Source organism: Pristiophorus japonicus, chromosome 2, assembly GCF_044704955.1.
Source record: "Pristiophorus japonicus isolate sPriJap1 chromosome 2, sPriJap1.hap1, whole genome shotgun sequence".
Taxonomy (NCBI): domain Eukaryota; kingdom Metazoa; phylum Chordata; class Chondrichthyes; family Pristiophoridae; genus Pristiophorus; species Pristiophorus japonicus.
The window spans coordinates 369,175,879-369,196,643 of NC_091978.1; the positions used below are offsets into that span (position 1 = coordinate 369,175,879).

Here is a 20,765-nt window from a genome sequence, read left to right on the forward strand (position 1 = left end):
TGTTTCAACTAAATAGTTGTAGAGCTGTTGAGTTGGGAGTGGCTTAGCAAGACTCAATAAAACCCCAGCCAGTTGGGTTCGGGGGATCCATGATGGGGCAGGTGGTTGTGAGCCTGGTGGATGAACTGGTAATGTGTCGTGTGATTGTTAAACCTTTGCTAATAAACCAAATGGTTCTTAACAGCAATGTGTTGCTATTAATTCTTAAGCAAATAACCCATGAAGTAAATACATTACAGTCACCAATGGTGGAGCGATAGAAATCGGGGAGGCACAAGTGGCCAGAATTAGAGGGGCGCAAAGATCTCGGTGGGTTGTAGGGCTGGAGGAGGTTACAGGGATAAAGTGGGGCGAGGCCATGGAGGGATTTGTACACAAAATGAATGAGAATTTTAAATCTGAGGCATTGCCGGACAGGAAGCCGTTGTGGATCAGCGAGTTAGGATACGGGGAGTAAGGATACTTTACGGAAGCGTCACATTTGGAGAAATGGCTGCGAGGTCCACAGAGAGCACCACGTGATGCGGCATTGAACCTGGTTCAGGTGGTGGAGAGCAGGATGGATTCCTGCTCCCTCAGGGAGGCGGAAAGCCCCCCAAGGAACAACTCTGCCTCCAGTGGGAAGAGGTAGCTGAGGAGAACAATGCCAGGAACCTCTGAGTCAGAAGGTTGTGGGTTCAAGTCCCCACTCCAGAGACTTGAGCGCATAATCTAGGTTGGCATCTCAGTGAAATACTGAGGGAGCGCTGCACTGTCAGAGGGGCAGTACTGAGGGAGTGCTGCACTGTCGGAAGGGCAGTACTGAGGGAGCGCCGCACTGTCGGGGGGATAGTACTGAGGGAGTGCCACACTATCAGAGGGACAGTGCTGAGGGAACACTGCATTGTCGGAGGGGCAGTACTGAAGGAGCGCTGCACTGTCGGAGGGACAGTACTGAGGGAACACTGCACTGTTGGAGATGCCATCCTGATGAGATGTTAAACCGAGTAATGGTCCACCCTCTGAATTGGATGTAAAAGATCCCAGGGCACTATTGCGATGAAGAGCAGGGGAGTTCTCCCTGGTGCCCTCACCAATATTTGCTCCTCGGCCGACACCAGCAAAACAATTATCACATTGCTGTTTATGAGACCTCTCTGTGAACAAATTGGCTGCCGTGTTTCCCACATTGCAAGTGACTACACTTCAAAAAGTACTTTATCGACTTTAAAGCATTTTGGGACATCCTGAAGTCGTGAAAGTCGCTATATAAATGCAAGTTCTTCATTGTTTAGCTCACGGGACATGGCCACAATTCTGGAAAAATAATTAATGACCCCCATCAGACTTGTCATGCACTAATCTTGCCTCTCTCCTTACACATGCACTATCTCAAGCCTCTGTCTATCTATTGCTATTCCTCTATCTATCTATCTATCTCTCTCTCTCTCTCTCTCTCTCTCTATCTATCTATCTATCTATCTATCTATCTATCTATCTATCTATCTATCTATCTATCTATCTATCTATCTATCTATCTATTGCTATATCTCTATCTATCGCTATTTCTCTATCTATCTATCTATCTCTATTTATCTATCTATCTATCTATCTATCTATCTATCTATCTATCTATCTATCCATCCAATATTGTACATTTTTTAAACCAGAACAAACATTAAATATGTGCTTGCCGATGTCACTAAAGACCTTTTAATGAACCTCCCATGGTTGGTCTCAAGTTCTATTCATTACAGAGGTGGGAATCTTATAATTAAACGGTTACAAATATAACTTGAGTGTATAATCTAAAAAAGTGTTTTAAGGATAATAACTGGGAGAGTTACAAGCAGTAATCCAATCCTAGCGCTCCAATGGCTTTGTATAAACCATGCGAGGTTCCCCTCACAGAATGATGATGTCATTGAAATCCCTCTGACTGGATTACTGCCTTGTAAATTTGTCACCCCCGATTATTCTATATTTACTGAATGTAAACAAGCTCTGGTTAAATTCTTTCACACATTGATCACCCTCTAAAATCATTTGGAATGATTTTAGATGTTTACCAGACCAGAGCCGTGACTCTTCCCTTTGAAAACCCATAGCTTTAGCTAAACTCCAGTCATCAAGTACTTTTTCAAGGGGCTAGACTTTCCATCGCGATCGTCCAGTTACCGCCCATTTAACCACTAAGATATAGTTTTACAGAGCTCCTGAAATATTTGCCACGCCTCACTTATTTTTTTCCTTAATTTCTTTGAAGTTTCAAAGATGTATCTCCTCCAGCTCAATTCTCTGGTAGACATTTAAATATATTGCATAGAATTTACAGAATCAGGACATTCAGCCCAACTGGTCCAAGTTCCAACTGAGCCTCCTCCCGCCTTACTTCAGCTCTCACCATCAACATATTCCTTTCTCCCTCATGTGCTTATGTAGTTTCCCTTAAATGCATCTATTCTATTTGCCTCAACCACTCCCTGTGGCAGGGAGGTCCACATTCTCACCACTCTCTGGGTAAAGAAGTTTCTCCAAATTAAGTATTGGATTTATTAATGACTGTCTCATATTTATGGCCCTTAGTTTTAGACTCCCCCACCCTCTGGGTAACATTACTGTCGCTGTGTTTGAATATCTCCGTGGCCTCACCCCTCCCTATCTCTGTAACCTCCTCCAGCCCTACACCCATCCGAGATCTCTGCGCTCCTCCAATTCTTCCCATCCCCGATTTCCACCGGTCCACCATTGGCGGCCGTGCCTTCAGAGGTGGAGAGATTTAGGGAGGGAATTCCAGAGGTTCGGGCCGAGGGAGAATTGGAGGAGCGCAGAGATCTCGGAGGGTCGTAGAGTTGGATATAAACTCTTAATTATGGCACACTCAAATCGTTGTGTTTAGTATTCCACATCTAGAGCAGCTTTGACCTTTAATTTATAGCACTTTACATTAGAAAGGATTTTTTGTTTATCATTTTGTTCTCAATATCTTCCTTTCTCTCATAAGAACATAACAATTAGGAGCAGGAGTAAACCATACAGCCCCTCGAGCCTGCTCCGCCATTCAATAAGATCATGGCTGATCTTCGACCTCAACTCCACTCCCCATATCCCTTGATTCCTCTAGTGTCCATAGAAACATAGAAAATAGGTGCAAGAGTAGGCCATTCGGCCCTTCGAGCCTGCACTACCATTCAATATGATCATGGCTGATCATGCAACTTCAGTACCCCATTCCTGTCTTGAATATACTCAACGACCTGAGTATCCACAGCCCTCTGTGGCAGAGAATTCCAAAGATTCACAAACCTTTGAGTGAAGAAATTCCTCCTCATCTCCATCTTAAATGGCTGACCCCCTTATCATGTGACCCCTGATTCTACACTCCCCAGCCCAGGGGGAAACATCCTCCCTGCATCTGCCCTGTCAATCCCCTGAATGCCTTCTCCTGGAGGCATTGATTTTTTCTGAGGCAAGTTTTTGTTGATGCTCAAGTGACCAAACTTCATGTCTGACACGAGGTAGTGAAAGCCAACAGTCTATCCAAGACGAAAGCTCAACCTGACCCAGTCCCCCCAATGTCCGGGACCTCAGTGTCCAATTCTAGTTGCTCAACATGCACAGTATCTATTTTGGGACCATTCTAGTTAGTATCACTCAGTACCACAAAGATCAGCTCAGTTACTCCCAAGTAATTGGGGGAGGGTGGTTTGTATATAAAATCATAAAATCACACAGCACAGAAGGAGGCCATTCGGCCCTTTGTGTTTTGAAAAAGCTATCCAATTCTCCCCTGCTCTTTCCCCAAAGCCCTGAAAATTGTTCCTCTTCAATGTATTTATCCAATTCCCCATTGAAAGTTACTATTGAATCTGCTTCCACTGCTCTTTTAGGCAGCGCATTCCAGATCACAACACTCGCTGCTTAACTTTTTTCCCCCTCATGTTGCCAATTATCTTCGATCTATGTCCCCTGGTTACCAACTCTCCTGCCACTGGAAACAGTTTCTCTCTGTCTACTCTATCATGAATTTGAACCCCTCTATCAAATCGTCCCTTAACCTTCTCTGCTCTAAAGAAAGACTTGCATTTATATAGTGCCTTTCATGACCACGGACGCCTCAGTGTTCTTTACAGCCAATGAAGTACTTTTGGAGTGTAGTCACTGTTGTAATATAGGAAAGGCAGCAGCCAATTTGCACACAAGCAAGGTCCCACAAACTGCACAGTGATAATGACCAGATAATCTGTTTTTTTGTTATGTTGATTGAGGGATAAATATTGGCCAGGACACCGGGGATAACTCCCCTGCTCTTCTTCGAAATAGTGCCATGGGATCTTTTACGTACACTTGAAAAAGCAGATGGGACCTCATTTTAACGTCTCATCCGAAAGACTGCACCTCCGACAGTGCAGCTCTCCCTCACTACTGCCCCCCGGTAGTGGAGCGCTCCCTCAGTACTGCCCCTCCGACAGTGCGGCGCTCCCTCAGTACTGCCCCTCCGACAGTGCGGCGCACCCTCAGTACTGCCCCTCCGACAGTACGGCGCTCTCTCAGCACTGCCCCTCCGACAGTGCGGCACTCCCTCAGTACTGCCCCTCCGATAGTGTGGTGCTCCCTCAGTACTGCCCCTCTGACATTGCGGTGCTCCCTCAGTACTGCCCCTCCAACAGTGCGGCGCTCCCTCAGTACTACCCCTCCGACAGTGCAGCGCTCCCTCAGTACTGCCCCTCCGATAGTGTGGTGCTCCCTCAGTACTGCCCCTCTGACATTGCGGTGCTCCCTCAGTACTGCCCCTCCGATAGTGTGGCGCTCCCTCAGTACTACCCTTCCGACAGTGCGGTGCTCCCTCAGTAGTGCCCCTCCAACAGTGCGGCGCTCCCTCAGTACTACCCCTCCGACAGTGCGGCGCTCCCTCAGTACTGCCCCTCCGACAGTGCGGCGCTCCCTCAGTACTGCCCCTCCGACAGTGCGGCGCTCCCTCAGCACTGCACTGGGAGTGTCAGCCTAGATTTCTGTGCTCAAGTTCCTGGAGTGGGACTTGAACCAACAACCTTCTGACTCAGAGGCCCACTGAGCCACGGCTGACACTTAAGGAGAATATATTTATGCCTTTATAAAACTATTTTCAGACACATCACAATCTAAATGCAGTTCAGGTGCCTGAGAATAAAATGTTAGCATGATTTGAATTGGTTGAGTGCAAGGCTTACGGAAAGAAAGAAGCTTTAATTCAATGGCCCGGAATTTGCGGTGGTGATGACAGTCAGCGATCGCCGGTACTACAACTGTGAAACTAACAGCAACTTCTGGCGTCCGCACATGCGCAGTTAAACACGGAAATCCAGACGTTGCTGTCAGTCATTCCCTGCTCCTCCACAGAGGGCGATGTTGCACGCTCTGCAGGCGGCAACCAATTGAAATCACTGAGCTGACGAGAACTTCACTTTTACGCTGTAATATCGCGGTTTAAACCCACCCGACAAAGTTGAGCCTTGTTCAATGAGGTGCAATTGGGTTGTTAATGGTGTACTGAGTCATAACTACTGGTGAAGAATTGTTTAGGCCCTGAAAAACTTGTGGAGTGTCAAATTTGATCCAATATGATAAAAATTACATGGATATTAATATAACAGGCTGAAAATTGCGGTCCCGCCGGGTGCATATGATGTGTGTACGCACCCAAAGAGGCCTCGCAAATGCCGGTTGTCGGCGCGCAATGTGCATGCGCCGAAAATCAGCTTTTGCGATCTGTCAAAATGTTAACCCTAACCCTAAATGCATCCCCAGGAAAAGGACCTCCGCAGGCGGAGATTTGGGCTGTTTGCCCAACTGCTGCCCAGCGAATGTCCTTCAAACTCTTACACCTGGTGACAGCAGGTGTGTAGCCTACTTTTACCAGCGTAAGAGTTTTAAAACATAGAAAAATTAAATGTTATCACTTATTTTTATATTAAAAACCCTCTCTATGGGCCCAAGTTTCCACATGATTTGCGCCTGATTTTTAGGAGCAACTGGCGGAGAACGGATTATCTTAGAAATCGCAATTCTCCACATTTTTTTTTCTGCAATTCTAGTCAGGTAGAACAGTTTCACTTTGGAACAGAATTTTTTCTTCAAAAGGGGGCGTGTCCAGCCACTGACGCCTGATTTCAAAAGTTTCCACAGTGAAAACGTACTCCAAACTAACTTAGAATGGAGCAAGTGAAGATTTTTGTAGAACTGAATAAACCTGTTCTACACATTAAAAAATCAGGCGCAGGTTACAAATTAGGCGTCCAGAACGAGGTGGGGGGGGAGAGGTGGGGGGAAGGGAACTCATTAAATTCTATAATAAATCCTTGTTTATACTTATACAAATATTATACAAATAAATCCAACCTGAATAAAAATTTATAAGCAAAGAAAAGATTAAATAAACCATCTTCCTACCTGTGTGAAAGTGCTTCAGGCAGGGAGAATGCTGCAGGAAGCCTCACAAGTTGAGGCAGCCATTTGTTCCCGCGGGGGGGGGGGGGGCGAGGCAGCCATTTGTTCCCCCGGGGGGGGGGGGAGGAGGAAGCCGTTCCCGACGGCGGGCGGGGGGGGGGAAGGAGACAGTGAGAAGGCTGCAGGAAGCCTCACAAGTTCAGCAGCCATTCCCGACGGCAGAATCGCGCAGTTTTTTTTTCCGGCGCCGTTTTCGGCGCGAAAAACGGGCGCCCAGCACGGAGGGGCGCCCGTTTTTTTATCATGTGGAAACTTGGGGCCTATGAAGGTAAGTTTATTTTTAACACTATTAAAACATTTTTATTTAATTAAAAGTGTATTTTTTCTCCAAAACATTTAATTTAATGCTGTTTCTATTAATTAAAAAAAAAGTGAAGAGTTTTTTAAATTTAGGTTTGTGTTTTATTAGATCTTTGAAGTGTTCTCATTGATTGTAATGGGAGCTCGGAGAATACTATATTGTGATTGGTAGTCCAGACCCATGTGATTCCAGGATGCGCATAGGATCCTGGAAGATATGTTCCCGTACGCTGGACTGTGAAACTATGCCTTCGAGCGCAATCCTACGTTCCTCCAGATATTTTCCTTAAAAAACACTTTGGTAGGAGGTGTTTGCCTGCAGGAAGCCTCCGACCGTAATTTTTCTCCTAATATATATTTTTCTGATATTTCACCATCTATGTTAATCCCATGTGTATGTCTCAATCTTTATTTTGCTCTATGTAAAATGTATTAAAAATGGAGGATAATCAGTGCTTTTTATTTCCTGGTTTGCTGCCTGTGAGAATTCTTCGATGTGATTGGCTACTTAGCCTGCTTGCTGACTTCACTGTTGTTGGGCGCTGGAGATCCCCTGGAGTTGCCACCAGAATCAAACTAACAATGGGAACAGTTGTATCCATGGCACAGGGATCGCTAGATCTTTGTGGGCAGCTTTATTTGCAGTCCGCAGTGAGCATCGTCATTTCACCGCTGACCTCAAAATCCGGGCCGTATGTTTTTTCCTCTCTAATGATCACAGCACAGTGATATCTTTCATAGCTACGTGACCTGTGTCTCTGTGTATCGGGCATAGCCAGGCTAAACATTGGTGCTGGAAAGAGTTCAAATCTAAAGGCTAAAATTACTTTGAGTGACCAGACTGACTTGACACTGTCTGCATGGCAGATGAGCATGAACAGGCAGTCAGTATATGGTTACACAAACCCAACTTTGCTTGTATTTGAAGCAGCAAGCAAGAGCATACGATCACGTAGTTACTGGGAGTAAATCTCGCACGACTTGATGGCATGGAAATTCCGATGTCCCAGGTCCGTACATAGTGTCAGCGGTGACACTATGGCTTTGCGCTCCGATCTCCTGCGCCTGGAGATCGTGGCGTCATCGCCCAGTTAGCGCCCCGGCCCCAAAATTTCACTTTCGCACCCCCGGGGCGCAAACACTGACAGCCGCAGGAGGCACGGATCGGGTGGCCGGCCGCTACCGGGGGTGGTGACGGTGAAACCGGGAGGTGGCCGATGGAAATCAGGAAAAAAAAAAGCTTGACTTGGTTTTCCCCGCTCCTGATCCGGTATGATCGCGGGGTCCTGGGGCCGTGATCGCTCTGCTCAATTGCCGGCCTGATCGCGTGGCACCCCCGCGCCCCGGTTGGTCCCTTCTCCATTTGTAGAGTTGGCAGCATGGGCTTTTCCCTTTAAGTGAGGGAGGAGCCTCTCGGTCACAGCATCGCTGCATGACCCAGTGTCCAGGGCTGCTCAGGCCTCCGTCCCATTAGCAATCCGGGAAGGAGGTGTTAGCGCTTGATTTAGCACTCCACTTCCTTCCCGCGGCGGCAATCCGAATTTCTGGAGAGGGGCGAGACTTTAGCGTCTGGCACTACGTCTCACACCTCCCGACTGTTACCGCCCCCAAAACGGGGCGACACTGAATTTCACCCCCATTACTGTTTCAAACTCCGAGAAAAAAGAAAAAGACTTACTTTCGTACTGCGAGATTGTCATCATCATAGGCACTCCCTCGGAATCGAGGAAGACTTGCTTCCACACTAAAAATGAGTTCTGCAGAGGCTGAACAGTCCAATACGGGAATTACAGTCTCTGTCACAGGTGGGACAGATAGTCGTTGAGGGAAAGGGAGGGTGGGGAGTCTGGTTTGCCGCACGCTCCTTCCGCTGCCTGCGCTTGATTTCTGCATGCTCTCGGGACGAGACTCGAGGTGCTCAGCGCCCTCCCGAATGCACTTCCTCCACTTAGGGCGGTCTTTGGCCAGGGACTCCCAGCTGTCGGTGGGGATGTTGCACTTTATCAGGGAGGCTTTGAAGGTGTCCTTGAAATGTTTCCGCTGCCCACCTTTGGCTCATTTGCCATGAAGGAGTTCCGAGTAGAGAGCTTGCTTTGGGAGTCTCGTGTCGGGCATGCGGACAATGTGGCCTGCCCAGCGGAGCTGGTCGAGTGTGGTCAGTGCTTCAATGCTGGGGATGTTGGTCTGGTCGAGGACGCTAATGTTGGTGCGTCTGTCCTCCCAGGGGATTTGCAGGATCTTGCGGAGACATTGTTGGTGGTATTTCTCCAGCAACTTGAGGTGTCTACTGTATATGGTCTATGTCTTTGAGCCATACAGGAGGGCGGGTATCACTACAGCCCTATAACTCAATGATAAGAGCGATCGTGGACAATCTGAACCACAGCCCCTGCCATAGTTGGCCGATGATACGATCATAGGAACAGGAGGAGGCAATTCAGCCCCTTGCATCCGTTCCACCATTCAATTAGATCATGGCTGATCTGTATCTTAGCTCCATAAGAACATAAGAACATAAGAAATAGGAGCAGGAGTAGGCCATATGACCCTCAAGCCTGCTCTGCCATTCAATAAGATCATGGCTGATCTGATCATGGACTCAGCTCCACTTCCCTGCCCGTTCCCCATAACCCCTTATTCCCTTATCGTTTTAAGAAACTGTCTATTTCTGTCTTAAATTTATTCAATGACCCAGCCTCCACAGCTCTCTGAGGCAGCAAATTCCACAGATTTACAACCCTCTGAGAGAAGAAATTCCTCCTCATCTCAGTTTTAAATGGGCGGCCCCTTATTCTAAGATCATGCCCTCTAGTTCTAGTCTCCCCCATCAGTGGAAACATCCTCTCTGCATCCACCTTGTCAAGACCCCTCATAATCTTATACGTTTCGATAAGATCACCTCTCATTCTTCTGAACTCCAATGAGTAGAGGCCCAACCTACTCAACCTTTCCTCATAAGTCAACCCCCTCATCCCCAGAATCAACCGAGTGAACCTTCTCTGAACTGCCGCCAAAGCAAGTATATCCTTTCGTAAATATGGAAACCAAATATGGCACGCAGTATTCCAGGTGTGACCTCACCAATACCCTGTATAACTGTAGCAAGACTCCCCTGCTTTTATACTCCATCCCTTTTGCAATAAAAGCCAAGATTCCATTGGCCTTCTTGGTCACTTGCTGTACCTGCCTTGCCTTGGCTCCCTTGCCCTTAAATCCCTTACCCAACACAAATCCATCAGTCTCAGGTGAAATGTTCAATTGACTCCCCCCGGCATCAACACCTTTATGGGGGAGAGTTCCAGATTCCCACCATCCTATGTGTGAAGAAGTGTTTCCTGACATCACCGCTGAAGATGATCAATTGCCATTAACTGCACGTTGAACTTAAAAAAAACAGACTTTTTAATTTATTTTATTTGATAAATACAATACAAATTAAGTAAAAATTTACCAATACTGGGAATGAGTTTATAATTAACTTCAAGTAGGCACGGTTGATGTCTTTAAAAACAGCCCTTGTTTTTTAAATCTTATCACACACAAAGTAAAGGCAATATAAGCACTGGGTGTTGATGTGCCTGAAAATACAGTCCATATTCCGTCATTCTATCCGACGCACAATATAGTGTTAAACAACGCTCAAGACGCTTGACACCATCCAGGACAAAGCATCCGCTTTGATCGGCCCCCCATCCACCACCTTCAACACTCACTCCCTCCACCACCGGCGCACCGTGGCTGCAGTGTGCACCATCTACAAGATGCACTGCAGCAACTCGCCAAGGCTTCTTCGGCAGCACCTCCCAAACCCGCGACCTCTACCACCTAGAAGGACAAGGGCAGCAGGCGCATGGGAACACCACCACCTCCACGTTCCCCTCCGAGTCACACATCATCCTGACTTGGAAATATATCGGCCGTTCCTTCATCGTCGCTGGGTCAAAATCCTGGAACTCCCTCCCGAACAGCACTGTGGGAGCACCTTCACCACACGGACTGCAGCGGTTCAAGAAGGCGGCTCACCACCACCTTCTCAAGGGGCAATTAGGGATGGGCAATAAATGCCCACGTCCCAGGAATTAATTTTTAAAAACTCACACACACTAGAATTCACTGCAGAAATAACACGCACATAAACGTGTCTTAAATACGGAGCATTACGGCAGCACATGAGTTGTTGTAGCTTCAGATCTTATGCTATTATCATCCTTATATTCATCAGCTTAAACGCTGGCCAACCATTAATACCACCTCACAAATATGAATACATTGGTGGCCAGTTAACTGAAAGAGGTGCTGGGAAGAGGTTCAGCAGCCCTGTGCAAACACAGATAGATGTGTCTCCTGTATATTAAGTACCAATAAGGACAATGTTACACAAGAATATAAGAAATAGGAGCAGGAGTCGGCCATTTGCCCCTCGAGCCTGTTCCGCCATTCAATAAGATCATGGCTGATCTGATCTTGGCCTCATCTCCACTTCCCCGCCCACTCCCCATAATCATTGACTCCCTTATTGTTCAAAAATCTGTCTATCTCCACCTTAAATACATTCAATGACCCAGCCTCCACAGCTCTCCGGGGGAGAGAATTCCAAAGATTCACCACCGTCTGAGAGAAGAAATTCTTCCAGTTTTAAATGGGCGGCTCCTCATTCTGAAACATTGCCCCCCCTAGTTCTAGACCCCCCCACGAGGGGGAACACGCTCTCAGCATCTACAGCTACACGTCGGACGATGGAGATAGAGTAAAGGAGCGGCTCCTGAATTACGCCATTAGGCAATGCCGAAGCCTTTGCAGCATCCGATTGCCCGAAGGAACCTCTCTCTCAGAATCTCGCCGCTGCTGTACTGGGGCAGGTCCAGGGTCCAGTTACAAGTGTGGGCCACTGGGAAGTAGAGGTCGGGATCCTCCCACATCTCACGACGGATGGTGATGCTGAGGCTCCCCATGCCCCCGACCGGAACCCGCTCACATCCTGTCAGGAAGGCTAGTGACCATAAACAGGCAGAGGTTAGCACTCCAATAATGGGAGAGTCACACGCAATTGTCCAAAATACTGTGTGACCCGCAAACATAGAATTATACGGCACAGAAACAGGCCATTCGGCCCAACTGCTCCATGCCGGTGTTTATGCTCCACACCAGCCTCCTCCCATCATAGAACATAAGAAATAGGAGCAGGAGTAGGCCATACGGCCCCTCGAGCCTGCTCCGCCATTCAATACGATCATGGCTGATCCGATCATGGACTCAGCTCTACTTTCGTGCCCATTCCCCATAACTCCCGACTCCCCTATAGTAAAAGAATCTGTCTATCTCCGCCTTAAATATACTCAATGACCCGACTTTATCTCACCCTATCAGCACATTCTTTTCTCCCTCGTGTGGTTATCCAGTTTCCCCATAGACCCTCATCCGTGCCTTTGTTACCTCTAGGCTTGACTATTCCAACGCTCTCCTGGCCGGCCTCCCATCTTCCACCCTCCGTAAACTTGTGCTAATCCAAAACTCTGCTGCCCCATGTCCTAACCCTCAGCAAGTCCCGCTCACCCATCACCCCTTGTGCTCACTGCCCCGTGTCCTAACCCTCACCAAGTCCCGCTCACCCATCACCCCCTGTGCTCGCTGCTCCGTGTCCTAATTTGCATCGAGTCCCGCTCACCCATCACCCCCTGTGCTCACTGTCCCATGTCCTAACTCGCACCGAGTCCCGCTCACCCATCACCCCCTGTGCTCGCTGCTCCATGTCCTAATGCGCACCAAGTCCCGCTCACCCATCACCCCCTGTGCTCGCTGCCCCGTGTCCTAACTTGCACCCAGTCCCGCTCACCCATCACCCCCTGTGTTCGCTGCCCCATGTCCTAACTCGCACCAAGTCCCGCTCACCCATCACCCCCTGAGCTCACTGCCCCGTGTCCTAACCCTCACCGAGTCCCGCTCACTCATCACCCCCTGTGCTCACTGCCCCGTGTCCTAATTCGCACCAAGTCCCGCTCACCCATCACCCCCTGTGCTCGCTGCCCCATGTCCTAACTCGCACCAAGTCCCGCTCACCCATCACTGCCTGTGCTCGCTGACCCTCATTGGCTCCCGGTCTGGCAAAGCTTCCATTTTTAAATTCTCATCCTTGTTTTGAAGCCCCTCCCTGGTCTCTCCCGCCTCCCCATCTCTGTAACCTCCTCCCGCCCTACAATTGAAGGAAAGGGGGTTCGAGGAAGGTCGGATGTGGTTGTTATGGGAAACAAGGGAGTGATCAGTCAGAGATGGTTTTATCAGTGATTGAGGCCTTTGATGGGAAGTCACCACAAGAGATGGCGAGGTCGGAGGGCTGGCCAAACGTGTAGGTCATGTGAGAGGGCCGAGATTACGTGAGGATGAGTGGAACGGGAACTCAGGAACAGAAAGGAGTTTAGTTACTGATTGAACTCACTGAGGACGAGGAGTTACGGTGCAGGGATGGGAGAAGGGAAACGATCTTGGTGAGGGAGGCAGTGAGAGCGGAGATGCTGTGAGAGGTGGGGAGGATGGTCGATGCTCACAGTGGGGGAAAATTGAAAGTAGCATTTATATAGCCCCTTTCACCACCTCAGGATGTCCCAACGTGCTTCACAACCGACGAAGTACTTTATGAAGTGCAGTCATTGTTGTAATGTGGGAAACGCAGCGGCCACATTTGCGCACAGCAAGCTCCCACAAACAGCAGTGTGATAATGACCAGATGTTGGTGTAGGGATCAATTACCCATCAGGTAAATACCTTCACAGCACTGCCTGTGGGTCAGGAGGATCAGGAGTATTACCTCCAGGCCCAGCAAGCTTACCCTGTAACCCCCTCCCCCCCGCCCCCAACCCGTGATCTGACCGGCCCCCTCCTAATGTATGACCACTCCCCCATCACCTAACCCCACCCTCATCGACCCCACCCTCACTGACCCCCTCCCTCACTGACCCCTCCCTCACCTACTCCTCCCTCACTGACCCCTCCCTCACTGACACCCTCCTGAGGTCTAACCTCCCCACTCAATCACCTATCTCCTCAATCACCTACCCTCTCCCTCACTGACCCCCTCTCTCACTGACCCCTCCATCACTCGCCCCTCCCTCACTCACCCCTCCCTCACTGACCCCTCCCTCACTGACCCCTCCCTCACTAACCTCTCCCTCACTGACCCCCTCCTCACTGACCCCCTCCCTCACTGACCCCCTCCCTCACTGACCCCTCCCTCACCGACCCCTCCCTCACTAACCTCTCCCTCACTGACCCCCTCCTCACTGACTCCCTCCTCACTGACCCCCTCCCTCACTGACCCCTCCCTCACTGACCTCTCCCTCACTGACCCCCTCCTCACTGACTCCCTCCTCACTGACCCCCTCCCTCACTGACCCCTCCCTCACTGACCCCTCCCTCACTAACCTCTCCCTCACTGACCCCCTCCTCACTGACCCCCTCCTCACTGACCCCCTCCCTCACTGACCCCTCCCTCACTGACCCTCTTCCAAAGCCAGAATCCCGACTACAACCTGCAATCTGGCTGGCTACTAAAATCAATGACGGCAGTTCCTATGAGAAACTTTCGCGGCCGCTAAACCTCCCCCACCCCCACCCCCCACCCCCACCTGCCCCCTGACCTCCCCCACCCCCACCCCCCCCGCCCTGCCCCCCCCCCGCCTGCCCCCCACTCCCCCCCCCGCCCTGCCCCCCACTCCCCCCCCCCGCCTCCCCCCCCGCCCTGCCCCCCCCCCCGCCTGCTCCCCACTCCCACCCCCCCCCGCCCTACCCCCCCGACCTCCCCCACCCCCTCCCCCCCCCGGGGCCTGTGTAACTCGGTGTCACAGCCTGACCACTCACCAAGAAAATGCTTCTTCTCGTCCTCGGTCAGCTCGTGGAACATCTCCCAGAAAGTGACGATGTTTTGGTCAGCCTTGGTGTACCCTTGGTACTTTGTGTGCTGTCAGAGAGTGCGGACAAGAGCAGGCATTAATGGAAGGGTCGCTCTACACAAAACACGTTTTCATAAAATTGTTTCTAAAGCACCGTTATTCGCTGAAAGAAAATGTGTCTGGAGGTTTCTTTTTTATTCGTTCAAGGGATGTGGGCGTCGCTGGCAAGGCCGGCATTTATTGCCCATCCCTAATTGCCCCTTGAGAAGGTGGTGGTGAGCCGCCTTCTTGAACCGCTGCAGTCCGTGTGGTGAAGGTGCTCCCACAGTGCTGTTAGGGAGGGAGTTCCAGGATTTTGACCCAGCGACGATGAAGGAACGGTCGATATATTTCCAAGTCAGGATGGTGTGTGACTGGGAGGGGAACGTGGAGGTGGTGGTGTTCCCATGCACCTGCTGCCCTTGTCCTTCTCGGTGGGAGAAGTCGCGGGTTTGGAATCCTGCCGAAGAGACCTTGATGCCGTATGAGGTGTCAACAACTACAACAACAACTAAGATCTTTAACGTAGGGAAGCATCCCCAGGTGTTTCACAGGAGCTAAGATCTGACACCAAGCCACATAAGGAATATTAGGGCAGGTGACCAAAAGCTGGTCAGAGAGGTAGGTTTTAAGCATTGCATTAGAGGAGAGAGAGGCGTAAAGGTTTAGGGAGGGAATTCTAGAATTCAGGCCCTTAGCAGCTGAAGGCACGGCCGCCAATGACGGAGCGATGAAAATTGCGGGTTGCGCACGACGCCAGTATTGGTGGACCGCAGAGATCTCAGCGAGCTCCCCCATTGTTAAAGTCGGTTTCCAGCGAGTTAAAATCGAACCCGTTGTTGCTTGTTGCGCCAATCAACAACAACAACTTGTATTTATATAGCGCCTTTAATGCCCAAGGAGATAAAAATTTGACACCGAGCCGCAAAAGTAGAAATTAGCGCAGAAGAGGTAGGTTTTAAGGAGCATCTTGAAGGAGGAAAGAGAGGTAGAGAGGCAGAGAGGTTTAGGCAGGGAGTCCCAGAGCTTGGGGCCCAGGCAACAGAAGGCACGGCCACCGATGGTTGAACGATTATAATCAGCGATGCTCAAGAGGGCAGAATTAGAGGAGCACAGGCATCTCGGGGGTTGTGGGGCTGGAGGAGATTACAGAGATAGGGAGGGGGCGAGGCCCATGGAGTACTTTGAAAATAAAGATGAGAATTTTGAAATCGAGGCGTTGCTTAACCGGGAGCCAATGTAGGTCAGTGAGCACAGTGGGTGATAGGTGAACGGGACTTGATGCGAGTTAGGACATGGGGCAGTGAGCACAGGGGTGATGGGTGAGTGGGACTTGTTGCGAGTTAGGACACGGGGCAGCTGAGTTTTGGATCACCTCTAGCTTATGTAGGGTAGAATGTGGGAGGCCAGCCAGGAGTGCGTTGAAATAGTCAAGTCTGGAGGTAACAAAGCCATGGATGAGGGTTTCAGCAGCGGATGAGCTGAGGCAGGGGCGGAGACGGGCGATGTTACGGAGGAGGAAATAGGCGGTGTTAGTTATGCCGCGGAGATCGCACTGACGTGAGGCGGCCGGTGACCGGAGCGACAGCGGCTTACTTCCTCCAGCAGCTGCCAGTCGTATTTGGTGTTTCCGTGGATGACGGCCATCAGCTCGACGGGCAGGAACACATCGACTACTGGCAACGGGACAGCCCAGCGAAACCCTTCCGAAAAGGCCTTGAAATGTTTCTGCACCGAGGTGTTAAACACGTAGTCCACGTAGGCATCGACAAACTGCCGTCTGCAACAGAGAAACGCAAACAGGGCATTGAGTAGAGTGGACATTGTCATGGGAACCCATCGATAGGTTGTGTGGGGGTGGTCCAAACACTAGGGGCATCAATATAAGATCGTCACTGATAAATCCAACGGGGAATTCAGGAGAAACCTCTTCACCCAGAGCGAGTGTGGAACTCGCTGTCACAGGGAGGGGTTGAGGCGAATAGTATCGATGCATTTAAGGGGAAGCTGGATAAACACATTGGGGAGAAAGGAATAGAAGGATATGGTGATGGGGTGAGATGGAGAGGGGTGGGAGGGGGCTGGTGTGGACACCGGCACGGAACGGTTGGGCCCAATGGTCTGTTTCTGTGCTGTAGATGATGTGACTCGAGGTAAAATATCAGGCCCAGAAACAAGCCTGAGAACAACAAAAAACAGGTGTAATGTACGCACCTGTGAGTATGCCCACAGGATTGTAGAGCTGTTGCGTTGTGAGTGGCTTAGCCAGTCACATGATGTTCATAAGACTCAATAAAACCCCAGCCAGTTGGATTCGGGGGATCCACGATGAGGTATGCAGTTGTGAGCCTGGTGGATGAACTGGTAATGTGTAGTGTGATTGTTTAACCTTTGTTAATAAACCAACTAGTTCTTAATAGCAATGTGTTGCAACAAATGCTTAAGCAAAGGACCAATGAAGCAAATACATTACACCAGGTAAATTTAATGGCCTCATGTAGTGGCAGGACACGTGCCAGCCAAAATGGAGATGATTGGGTAATTGCCCCGTCGATCACTGCTGACAGTGACTGGGATTGATTCTTACACACGTTGGGCTGGAAATAGCAACGGCGGTTTCCCGCGGGCCAACGCCTCCAAGCAGCAGAGAACTCCTCACCTACCTGGTGCCTCCGGCCCTTCGGGCTCTCGCGTTCCTGAGCTTGCAGTCGTGCGCCTGCGTAAAGGCCCACGGGGGTTGCAGGCGGGTCGCGAGCATCCCTGGGATCACATGGGCCGGCCCAACCAATCACGTGACTGGCTAAGCCACACACACTTCAACAGCTCTACAACTATTTTAGTATAAAGACAGCACCTCCAACAGCGCAGCACTCCCTCAACACAGCACTGGAGTGTCAGCCTAGATTTTGTTTTCAAGTCTCGGGAGTGGGAGTGTACATTGTTAAGTTCTACATTCATTCCCATTATGCTAGTGGAATCCCCAAGAGCATAATAGGAATCCTCCCAAAAATATACTTACACTGCACTTAAATAAAAATAAATCATCTCAGCTTGAAAATTAATTAAACTTGTAGAAAAAAATTGAATTTTTTGGAAAACAAATCTACATTTTTAAATGGGGCAAAAATAACCGCAACTAATTTTTAAGGTAAGGGAATGTTTAAATCATTAAATATATATATTTTAACATTTATTTAAACCCTTACGCTGTAAAAAAAAGAAGGCCCTATGCCTGCGGGTTTGGTGGGTATTCGCTGGGCAGTAGTTGGGTAAATCGCTCCACTCTACGTCAGCGAATGTCCATTTCTGCGGATGCATGCGATCCGTCAAGCAGAAACTTGATAAGTTCCGGGGTTTCGTGCATGCGTATCGCACGCGGAAACCCGGAACTGGTGGGAAAAATCCGGGCCATTATTTTGCAGTGTGTAACTATGCACCACTCACTGCATGTTGCTGGAGAAATAATCCTGCTATTATCGGGAGGCTTTGCTGCAGTTTGGGTCATGAGCTCTGTTTGCTGTAGTTCGTAGAGACTGTTTAAATAAACTCTGTTTGCTGTTTGCTGAGTAAGGAGATTCTGTTTGCTGTTTGCTGAGTAAATAGATTCTATTTGCTGTTTGCTGAGTAAATAGATTCTGTTTGCTGGTTGCTGAGTAAATAACTCTGTTTGCTGTAAAATGAACTGCTTGCCGTGAGTCCTGCCATAAATCCCGCCCCGCCTCCAAATCATTGGCTGACACAGCACACCTTGAAATTTAAAATGTATTAGGCAGGGCACACAACTATAAAACGACAGTACGTATTCCATTTAATTTATCAATGGTGTGTTTCTGGTATTTGAGCTGTTTCCAAATACTGGAATGGGATTTTGCTGCTGGTATTTACATTTCCTAATAGACAAGTTGTGCAAATACTGAAGATGTTGCACAGGAGCAGGAGGAGGCCAGTCAGCCTCTCGTGCCTGTTTCCTGTTACACCATTCAATTAGACCATGGCTGATCTGAATCCTAATTCTATCTACCCGCCTTGGCTCTGTATCCCTTAATACCGTTACCATTGCCTTTAACAAAGAGGATCCCAGCAGACCGCAAGTGTCAACCCTCCAGGATTAGAAACATAGAAACAATAGAAAATAGGTGCAGGAGTAGGCCATTCGGCCCTTCGAGCCTGTACCACCATTCAATAAGTTTATGGTTGAACATGCAACTTCAGTACCCCATTCCTGCTTTCTCGCCATACCCCTTGATCCCCCTAGTAGTAAGGACTACATCTAACTCCTTTTTGAATATATTTAGTGAATTGGCCTCAACAACTTTCTGTGGTAGAGAATTCCACAGGTTCACCACTCTCTGGGTGAAGAAGTTTCTCCTCATCTCGGTCCTAAATGGCTTACCCCTTATCCTTAGACTGTGACCCCTGGTTCTGGACTTCCCCAACATTGGGAACATTCTTTCTGCATCTAACCTGTCTAAACCCGTCAGAATTTTAAATGTTTCTATGAGATCCCCTCTCATTCTTCTGAACTCCAATGAATACAAGCCCAGTTGATCCAGTCTTTCTTGATATGTCAGTCCCGCCATCCCGGGAATCAGTCTAGTGAACCTTCGCTGCACTCCCTCAATAGCAAGAATGTCCTTCCTCAGGTTAGGAGACCAAAACTGTACACAATACTCCAGGTGTGGCCTCACCAAGGCCCTGTACAACTGTAGTAACACCTCCCTGCCCCTGTACTCAAATCCCCTCGCTATGACGGCCAACATGCCATTTGCTTTCTTAACCGCCTGCTGTACCTGCATGCCAACCTTCAATGACTGATGTACCATGACACCCAGGTCTCATTGCACCTCCCCTTTTCCTAATCTGTCACCATTCAGATAATAGTCTGTCTCTCTGTTTTTACCACCAAAGTGGATAACCTCACATTTATCCATATTATACTTCACCTGCTATGCATTTGCCCACTCACCTAACCTATCCAAGTCACTCTGCAGCCTCATAGCATCCTCCTCGCAGCTCACACTGCCACCCAACTTAGTGTCATCCGCAAATTTGGAGATACTACATTTAATCCCCTCGTCTAAATCATTAATGTACAATGTAAACAGCTGGGACCCCAGCACAGAACCTTGCGGTACCCCACTAGTCACTGCCTGCCATTCTGAAAAGTACCCATTTACTCCTACTCTTTGCTTCCTGTCTGCCAACCAGTTCTCAATCTACATCAGCACACTACCCCCAATCCCATGTGCTTTAACTTTGCACATTAATCTCTTGTGTGGGACCTTGTCAAAAGCCTTCTGAAAGTCCAAATATACCACATCAACTGGTTCTCCCTTGTCCACGCTAAATTCCAGAAGATTTGTCAAGCATGATTTACCTTTCACTATCCATGCTGACTTGGACCTATCCTGTCACCTCTTTCCAAATGCGCTGCTATGACACCCTTAATAATTGATTCCATCATTTTACCCACTACCGATGTCAGGCTGACCGGTCTATAATTCCCTGGTTTCCCTCTCCCTCCTTTTTTAAAAAGTGGGGTTACATTGGCTACCCTCCACTCCATAGGAACTAATCCAGAGTCTATGGAATGTTGGAAAATGACTGTCAATGCATCCGCTATTTCCAAGGCCACCTCCTTAAGTACTCTGGGATGCAGACCATCAGGCCCTGGGGATTTATCGCCCTTCAATCCCATCAATTTCCCCAACACAATTTCCCGACTAATAAGGACTTTCCTCAGTTCCTCCTTCTTTCTAGACCCTCTGATCCCTTTTATATCCGGAAGGTTGTTTGTGTCCTCCTTAGTGAATACCGAATCAAAGTACTTGTTCAATTGGTCTGCCATTTCTTTGTTCCCCGTTATGACTTCCCCTGATTCTGACTGCAGGGGACCTACGTTTGTCTTTACTAACCTTTTTCTCTTTACATATCTATAGAAACTTTTGCAGTCCATTTTATTGTTCCTACAAGCTTCCTCTCTTCCTCTATTTTCCCTGCCCTAATCAAACCCTTTGTCCTCCTCTGCTGAGTTCTAAATTTCTCCCAGTCCCCGGGTTCGCTGCTATATCTGGTCAA

At 48.9% G+C, this 20,765-nt stretch overlaps 1 protein-coding gene across 1 annotated transcript in view; it reads right to left on the reverse strand.

The window, feature by feature from the left end:
- Positions 1 to 10,226: 10,226 nt before the first annotated feature.
- LOC139231919 (probable E3 ubiquitin-protein ligase HERC4) overlaps positions 10,227 to 20,765 on the reverse strand; it is an 86,237-nt gene continuing 75,698 nt past the window's right edge. The window contains exons 25-27 of the mRNA XM_070862541.1: positions 16,284 to 16,467; positions 14,617 to 14,716; positions 10,227 to 11,755 (exon numbers count right to left, since the gene is read on the reverse strand). Coding sequence (XP_070718642.1) covers positions 11,541 to 11,755; positions 14,617 to 14,716; positions 16,284 to 16,467 — 499 coding nt within the window. The 3' untranslated portion in view covers positions 10,227 to 11,540. The remainder of the gene's footprint in view (positions 11,756 to 14,616; positions 14,717 to 16,283; positions 16,468 to 20,765) is intronic.